Below are 9049 nucleotides of genomic sequence, written 5' to 3'. Positions count from 1 at the left end.
CTGACATACACCGCTAGGAACCAGCAGTCTAAGGATTAATCGGAGCAAGCCTGGAATACAGACTGCACTGCTGAGGGTTTTTGTAAGCCATTTCCAAGGGAACAATTCTGTCCTACAAACAGGACATCAGATTCTATAATTTGTGGGGAGCTATTATATATCACTGCTACCTTAATATACTGCCAAAAATAAAAAGTGTAACATGGTCTGACATCTCCTGCTAAGAGAGACAATTATTCATCAGTGATATTTAAAACAAATTGCTAGGCAGCATATTATGTAGCTGGCAGCTGCTGGAGTTGAAGCCATTCTAACAGGGAGCAGGAGAGAGGAGAAAAAATGAGAGTAATAACAATGACCTCAGTTAATAATTTATCATCATCAAAATATGACTTCAGTAGTAGAATACAGTTCAGAGTAAAAATTCCCAAAGAGCATGCACATTTAGATGGATTTCCTTCGCAGGCTTTGGTGTTCCCTGCAGCTGGGGCTGTTGGACGATAAAGTGCTCCCAGGGGAGGAGAAACCAGTGGGACCCCTCGTGCTCAGGGAGACCTCATCGATTTTGTAAGAAATGGAATTATAGTAAACGGGATTGGTGTGGCAGCTGAGGGTCTCTGGATGGGAAGGGGCAGGGCTCCCACACAGCCGCGGTCTGTAGCACAAACACGTGCAGAAGGAAGGGACTCTGGCGGTGGAGTTTGAAGAGTGACGTCTTGGTCTATCAGCGTCTTCCTGCATCAGTGGGATGAGGTTCATTTGACTTGTCCTGTCTTCTATGGGTAGAAAAATAGCATCTCTGCTCTTACTGTCTTCCTTAGCTTTCAGGTGGATGTTGTTCCTGACTCTCCTCAGGGATGCCCTCTCTTCTGCATCCCGCCTCTCATCTTCCGAGTTCATAGTCAAAAACCTAAGGACAACTAAGTTTAGGAAAGCACCAATCACAGTCAAACCGACCAAGATATACATGAAGCTGAAAGCCACATATGGTGGCTTCTTCTGCAAAGCTTCGTTTTTCTGCAGAGCTACAAAGTCCCCAAAGCCAATAGTGGTCAGGGTTATGAAGCAGTAATAATAGGCATGGAAGAAGGTCCAGCCCTCAAAATAAGAGAAGGCAGCTGCTCCAACACACAGTGTCCCCATGCATGACAGGAAGCCTACTAAGACCATGTTTTCCATAGAGACGTTAGTCTTCTTCATGCCCAGACACTTCTTTATTTTCTTCAGCAGTAACCGGACTACAGTGTTCATGCGTTCCCCAAGACTTTGGAACATAACCAGTGTGAGGGGGATACCAAGGATTGCATAGAACATGCAGAAAACTTTGCCAGCATCTGTGCCCGGGGCAGCATGTCCATAACCTGCACCAGAAAGAGAGAAAGGCAGGCATTACGTAAACCCACAGGAGCAATGGCATCTCACGTCAGTGTTGCAAGCCAAATTCCATTGCTGACAGACTAGTGTCTGTGAGGATTGGGGGGTGAGGGGGAAAAGAGCAATGTTTGCAGACAGATTTGTGTGCCCATGGTTTGCGCTTACTGAGATTTGGGACTACACTCCCCTGCGGGTCACCCACGCTGATCTCCGAATTGCAACAGAGTACACTAAGGATGGAGTTTCATTTGGTCTTTACAGGGCTAAAGTTACCCCTCTTGCACCCCACAATAGCCCGTGGGCTCGCACTGGAGTATCTATGGGCAGGATTAGACCCACAGGGCCTGCTTCTCCTCCCAGGCTGGATTCACACTGGTGTAACTCTACTGACTTCTGTGGATTTTCTTCTGATTTATGCCAGGGGAACTGAGAGGAGAATCAGACCAAAGGCACTTTCATTTTCACTCTATTGTTTTAAATACAAAGTGTTTATTTCACTGAAGCGCCATGAGCTGACCCCATCCCTACAGAGCTCAAAGAAGGCTGAAGTGCCGCATTTTCCATTCTCACCAACACAGATTAAGATTTAATGTCCTGGTCTTATTTGGAGATTTAGAACTGGTGTACTAAGCAAGGAGGCAGGCGCATGATAACTGTAGGATAAGAACAAGGTACTCACTGAGGTCCTGATCTTCAGGATTCTGCACCCACCTGACTTGGTTGATAAGCTTAATTGAAATTTGTGATCTCTGCCCCAGATGGAGGAGTAAAACAACACAAGAGAATTATACTGTATCCTGCAGTAACCACTATGGGGGCAGGAGGCCTCATCAAAAAAACAAACTACATTTGAGAAGGCAATAGGTATGGAAACTTCTTTTGTGAGCATGTTTACATCCTAGAACAATAATAGTTAATTTAAGAAGGGGCAGAGCCAGTTTATTTCCCTGCACTGCTGCATGGTTTTTTGAAAACAATTATTTAAAAATTTCACTTTTTCCAGTTACTTAAACAAGTTGAATGAAGAATATGGAAAAAATATTCATCAAGAGACATTCTTTTTCTTTCTAGTTCTCATTCAATACTATGACTGGGCTTCCCCTACAGTTGCACAGGGCAGAGCTTTTAGGGAAACTGTCCGATCACAATGATGGATTGATCAGGAGATGATTTACACACACTGTCTCTGGTAGAGTCTCAAGTGCACCTCCCACTCCAGGAAATCGGATGGGGTTGCAAGACAAGGTATTGCATAATTGACTGTGGTAAACTCACGACTGCAATATTCTAAGAGAGAGTTCACTTCCCATTGTTTGTGTATACACACATCAACATCAAATGAGTTAAAATTACCTCATGTCATTTACTCTGATACAATCAAACAAGCACCTTTTGCAGAACACAGAGTGAAATCAGGACTTGAGTGACAGAGAAAGCTACCGGACCTTTAGCACAACGTCTGGCAGCAATCACCAGGTACTAGGGTACATGAGAATGCTGTGGGAACACCAAGCGGTAAATAATGATCTAAATCAGCAATAAGGTGAAGAAATCGCTGTTGTTCCCCCCAATTTTACTCTTAAAAGAGGATATGACTGATGCTTTCAAACCGACAAAGGAAATGAGAGAGTAAACACAGATACACCGACTGCTTGAAATCAACAGAAATGTTCTCTTTTGGGTCAAATGAAACATTTTGTTCAACCGCAAAAATATTTCTGCCTTTCAATTCACCCAAAACTTCAAAAATTTTGGTTAGGGGTTGACTTGAAAATAATTTTTTTCCCCTCTTGGAACTGTCAGTGAACTGAAAAAAAATCAGTTATTTTCACAGCTCTTCAAGTGACACAAATGCGGATGAAGCGTTTTGCTGAGTGAAGAGTGCTCGGATCTGTCCTGAGAACACAGGGAATGTCCCTGAAGAGTCACGGACACTTCCATCCATTTGAATGTGGTCAGCAAGACTACAGGTAACGCTTACACTGCAGCTGGGAGCAAGCCTCCCAGGGTGTCAGACTCACCCTAGTGGGGCTCGAGCCAGCATACTAAAAATAGCAGTGTGGACGTTGCAGCTTCGGCAGAGACTTGGGCTTGCCACCCAACCTCAGACCCAGGGAACAGGTGGGCTTGACAGTCAGACCTGCCACCCCAGCCACAATGTCCATGCTGCTATTTTCAGTGCGCTACCTGAACCCCACTAGCACAAGTCTGTCTGCCTGGGCTGGGAAGCTTGCTCCCAGTGGCAGCGGAAACATACCCTAAAACAAAGCACCCTAAATCCATCATTGTGCACAGGGAATGTGTGCAATCAACTAAATAAAATACTTACCACTTACATTCCGATTTTCAATTGCGAAAGGGCTTTCCACCTTTCCACTAAAATTTACCCCTCTATAAGGATTAAGCCATTAGCCCCGGTGACTGTGCGATGGTGAAAGGCTGGGATTAGATTAGTTCATGGCTCAAGGCTACACTTGCAAGTAATAATTACAGCTCAGCCAGTGCAAAGGGGCATTGGAACTTTATAGTGAGACTCAAAGGTGGGGTGGCTGGCAAGGCTCCCCAAAGTAGGTCTTCTACAATCAAACATCAGGGCTTTGAGGAGAAAATATGGCTGAAATCTGGGCCCCCGTGGGAGTTTTGCCTGGGGTCAGGGATTCATGCATTGTACTGAGGGCCTCCAGGCTGTTCCTGGAGAACTTTCTCAATAGAGCAAATTTTAAGATGTTCACATTTGTACATTCCCATAGAGAGGAATAGGCCTTTTCCTGTCAGGGGTCCCATTGTTCCCTGCAGCCCTTTTGCTACTGCCTGCAATGAAGTCACTGGCCTGTGCTTAGCCCCCACAGTATACTGTCACGTGACTGTGAGCACACTCACATTTTGCATAAACATTTTGATAATATTTTGCATTTTCACAGCCCCTCCTATCATAGGGTCTCAGGTGGCTTTGCAAACATCAGGGAGCCCTGGCCAAAGTCCCAGAGAGTTAGATATTACTTTGCAATTAGTATTATTCCCATTTTGCAGATGGGGAAACTGAGGTCACATGGAGTCAGCAATACAAGCGGGGAGTGGAATCCATGGATGCTGCCTCCCAGTCCCTGTTGCTCCTCTGCTTTGGAATTGGTAAACCTGATTTTACACACCTCTGAAAAGGTGAAGACACTTAAATTCTTTGGCCAATTTCCAACATTAAAGTGCCTCTTAGCTCCCCGCAACAATTCAAAGGCTGCCCATTTGCACAAATGAGGTCTCGCTGCCCGAGGAGGGGGTGGGTGGGTGCAGGCAGTGGGGTGTGCTCAGTGCCCATGGAGAGGTGGGGGTGCAGGCAGCTGGTTGAGTTTGTTGCATATGAGAACTACGTAACATCACGCAGGGCACACCACGGGAAAGGTGGCTTCTGAGTCTTGTTAGCAGAATATCTGAAGGCAGAGGTAAGGAAACCATGGGCAGACAGTGGGGATAAGAACTCCCAACTGTTCAAAACCTTGTGTGATGGGGCTTTCTTACATCGGGGCAAGAAGGGGCAAAGCAGAAGTCTCTTTGCAGGTGGCAGGGAGGGAAGGAGCCTGATGCTGGAGCCAGGGAGTGGGGTGGAAGCTGCACAGAGCATGACATGGATGCACTTAGATACCAAGATGACAGCAGTCTTAAATTCCAGAGTACTGCGTTGTACCTTGCAAGCTCACGGGGTTCATGGGGGCTGCTGATGGCTCTCAGGAGGAGACTGCAGAAGTGAGCTGTTAGTGGTGCAGTGACCCTGGGACTGGGGGAGGACACATGGGGAAGCAGGTGTGTGTGTGTGGGGGGGGGACTCGTTGCCCTTGGGGCGACAGGGAGTGGCTCAGTGCGCATAGAGGGGTGGGGAGAGGCAGGGGGCGGCTCAGTGCCCATGAGAGCAGGGGGATGGGCTCAAACAGGGGGCGGCTCGGTGCCCATGGAGGGGTGGGGGCAGGCGGCTCGGTGCCCATGAGAGCAGGGTGATGGGTGCAGGCAGGGGGTATCTCTGGAGGGACAGGGCAGCTGGGTGCCCATGGAGGGGTTGGGGCAGGCGGGGGGGCAGCCCGGTGCCCATGAAGGGGTGGACAGGGGCGGCCTGGTACCCGTGAAGGAGTGGGCACCAGCAGGGGGCGGCTTGGTGCCTGGGAGGGTGCGGGCGGGTTCGGTGCCCGTGAAGGAATGGGGGCAGGCGAGGGGGTGGCTCGGTGCCCATGAGGGCAGGGTGATGATGGGTGCAGGCAGGGGGCAGCTCGGTGCCCTGGGGGAACGGGGCGGCTCGGTGCCCGTGGAGGGATGGGGGCAGGCGAGGGGGCGGCTCAGTGCCGATGGGGGCAGGGTGATGGGTGCAGGCAGGGGGAGGCTCGGTGCCCTGGGGGGACGGGGCGGCTCGGTGCCCGTGGAGGGGTGGGGGCAGGCGAGGGGGCTCGGTGCCCGTGGAGGGGTGGGGGCAGGCGAGGGGGCTCGGTGCCCGTGGAGGGGGACGGCCGGAGCCCGCACTCACCGATGGTGGTGATGACCGTGATGGCGAAGTAGAAGGAGCCGGCGAACTTCCACTGCCCGCCGGCACGATGCGGCTCGGCCTGCAGCACCAGCCGCTCTAGCTCGCGGTAGTCGTCGGCCGAGAAGCGGTACTTCCTGCGGAGCTCGCCCCGCTTCTGCTCCAGCAGCCGCCTGCGGCCGCTCTCGGCCTCCGACTCCAGCGCATCGAAGACGGCGGCGCCCACCAGCAGGTAGGAGAAGATGCAGAGGATCAGCGAGACCGTGCGCAGGTTCTGCCGCTTCATGGCGAGGGGCGGCCTGGGGGGCGCTCGGCCGGGGCACCGCGCCGGGGACCAGCGCCGTCTTGCTCAGCCCCCGGCCGGCGGGCATCGCCTGCCGCATGCACCGGCCGCCAGCTCCCCACTGCGCTGGGCCCGGGTTATCGGCGCCCGCCTGCAGCGGGCATGCACCAACCGGCGGGGGTCGGCTCCCCACTGCACCGGCTGCATGCACAGAGCCCGGCCCCCAGGCCTCCCTGCGCGGTGCTGCTGCAGCGGCTGGAAGGTAGCGATGCCCGCGCGCCGGCTGCAGGGGCCCCGGGAGTCCCCTCCTCCCGCACCAGGGGAGAGCAGGGGGGGGCTGGTCCCGGGGCCGCTCCGCCTGCGGCTGCTCCTCCCGCTGCGTGCTCCCCCTCCCCAGGCACGCAGCTGGATGCGCTTCTCCCAGCGGAGGGGGTGTGGGAAGCTTGCGGCTGTTCCCGGGCTGGCTGGGTGGACCGCCCCCTTCCAGAACCACAGCCGAGCCCCTCCCTTCCCACACCCTCAGGCTTCCCTGGCCACATAGATGCTGGTGGAACTAGAGATGCGGCGGGGGCTGCCCTGCACCCCCTGGCTTGAAGTGATGTCCATCCTATCCAGGGTTACAGTTTGGGTCAATGGCTCTCAGCACCTCCACTCTACAAATTGTTCCAGCCCCCCTGCTTAGGGGGACAGGCACCTGCTGCTTCAGCACCTTCCACTGCGCGGCTCTGCCCAACCAGGTAACCGGTCCCCTACTCCCCCAGGCAGCCCCTACTGCGGCATCACCTCAGAGATGTGGCATGGCAGCCCATGTCTCCCCATCCCTGCTGCACTGAGCCTGCCCCGGGCTTAAATAATAGCTGCTTCTGCTTTCAGCCCCTGCCTGAGCACAGCCAAAGCGGTTCCAAAGTAAAGGGCCTGCCACTGTGAAGAGGAACTTGTCACCAGTCCCATCCCATTCACACCTGAGGATTATTATCGTATGGCCTTCAGATGATCACACTGCTGCTGCACCATGCAGGGAGGGAGAGGTTGGTCTGTAATGCAACTAGCACCCAAACCGTTTAGGGCTGTGTAGGTCAAAATCAGCTTTTCTCTGACCTACCCTGAGGCTCATGCTGAGCACTGGAAGAGGTGACCTTTCTCCATTTGGTATCACTAAACCCAAACTGGGGAGGAGGACTCCTCATGGAGCCTTTCTACCTTGGGTCACTCTTACCTACCCTCTAGCTTCATCAAGGCTGGGCTGGCTCTGGGTCACTTATTGGAAATATTACATAAAGCAGGAACTTTGCCTGAGATCATACCTTTCTGGCAGTGTTCCCAGGCTGAAGGAGTGTTTTGGATGCTGACGTGAGTGAGAGCAGCCAAGCTGCTATGTTTTGCTTCAGGATCCAGGTAGCTTTCAAGTGGAATAGGATTCACCCAGGCTGGATATGCAGCCATGGAGAAAGCATGTGGCAGCTAAAACACTCTTTGGGGTGGCAGTGCCGGATGTGGGAAGCGAAAGGTGTGCTGCTTGGTAGGACTCACCAGGGAGGTAGCGCTTCACAATTAGCAACAATATTGAATCACCACTTTTTTTTTAAAAAATCACATTTATTCTGATTTTCTCACCAGTCCTAGATATCAGATTATCATAACTGCTGCTGTATTATTTGAAGCAGAGGGAACAGAAGGAGAAAACCAAAGAACTAAGTTACATGTTTCAACCTCAGATCAAATACACCCAAAGTCTGCTTTGAATAAGATACTGCAATGCAAGCTCCCCCTGCATACCTTCATCATCAGTATGCATCAACCCTAACTTGGAGAGACCCCACCTCTAGAGGGTCACAGAGGAGTTCAGTCTCTGCCTTTGGCCTTAGATTGAGACTGCCAACAAGTGCTAGTTGTGAAGTTTCAGAGTAGCAGCCGTGTTAGTCTGTATCCGCAAAAATAACAGGAGTACTTGTGGCACCTTAGAGACTAACAAATTTATTAGAGCATAAGCTTTCGTGGGCTACAACCCACTTCTTCGGATGCATATAGAGTGAACCATATATTGAGGAGATATATATACACACACATACAGAGAGCATGAACAGGTGGGAGTTGTCTTACCAACTCTGAGAGGCCAATTAAGTAAGAGAAAAAAAACTTTTGAAGTGATAATCAAGATGGCTCAGTACAGACAGTTTGATAAGAAGCTGTGATGCTGTATGATTGACTATGGCCATTTATATCATTGATATTGCCACCGGTATACAATTGCAACACACCTTGTACAAAGTATATAATGTAAGGTGTCAATGGAAACGTTCTGATTTGCTAAGTAAGATTATCCTATTTATATGCATGTATCATCTTTGTATCTAAAGTTATGAATATTGGCTGTGGATTTGTATCTTACATATGTGTTGCATTCCTGAGTAGCACCCACCTGATAAAAGTTACCTGGAGCCAGACAGCTATGTGTTGATGGTCCATTAAGGACACTTCACTCTAACAATAGGCCCAGATAGCTCTTCCTGTGGATGCCTCAACAAGAATATGGGCAATGGCTGTCCCTGTGAGTCATCAAAGTATATAAAGACATGTGATATGCCCAGGTGACCCTGGGCTCCATTTTGGGCCAGTAAAACTTTCCACAAACATAGGCTGTGAGCTGTGTTTGAGACAGTAAAATTCCATGCACATGGCAAAGGATATAAAAGGCCCCTGAGATATCTCCATTTTGTCTCTTTCCTACCGTGATTCTCTGGATTTACAACAAAAAGGAGCCTTTTGAACTATGGATTGAAGACCTTCCAATCTTTTGGAAGTTACCAGCGAGACTTTACAAGCCAGCAGTTTATTCCATCAGTGCTACAAGCCTGAGATAAGCACTTTGCAAGTATTTGTCTGTATATGAT

At 50.7% G+C, this 9049-nt stretch overlaps 1 protein-coding gene across 1 annotated transcript; it reads right to left on the bottom strand.

Annotated features, from left to right (window-relative positions):
- Nucleotides 1-444: 444 nt before the first annotated feature.
- KCNK15 (potassium two pore domain channel subfamily K member 15) lies at nt 445-6161 on the bottom strand. The gene is made up of 2 exons (XM_065414938.1): nt 5879-6161; nt 445-1361 (listed from the first exon to the last, which is right to left on the bottom strand). Exons 1-2 carry the CDS (start codon nt 6159-6161, stop codon nt 445-447), a joined length of 1200 nt encoding a protein of 399 aa, XP_065271010.1.
- Between the last annotated feature and the right edge of the window lie 2888 nt (nt 6162-9049).

The sequence above is a fragment of the Emys orbicularis genome, chromosome 12 (assembly GCF_028017835.1).
Source record: "Emys orbicularis isolate rEmyOrb1 chromosome 12, rEmyOrb1.hap1, whole genome shotgun sequence".
In the NCBI taxonomy this organism is placed as follows: Eukaryota; Metazoa; Chordata; order Testudines; family Emydidae; genus Emys; species Emys orbicularis.
Note: the sequence above shows the minus strand (reverse complement) of the source record. Positions and strands in the feature narration are given on the sequence as shown.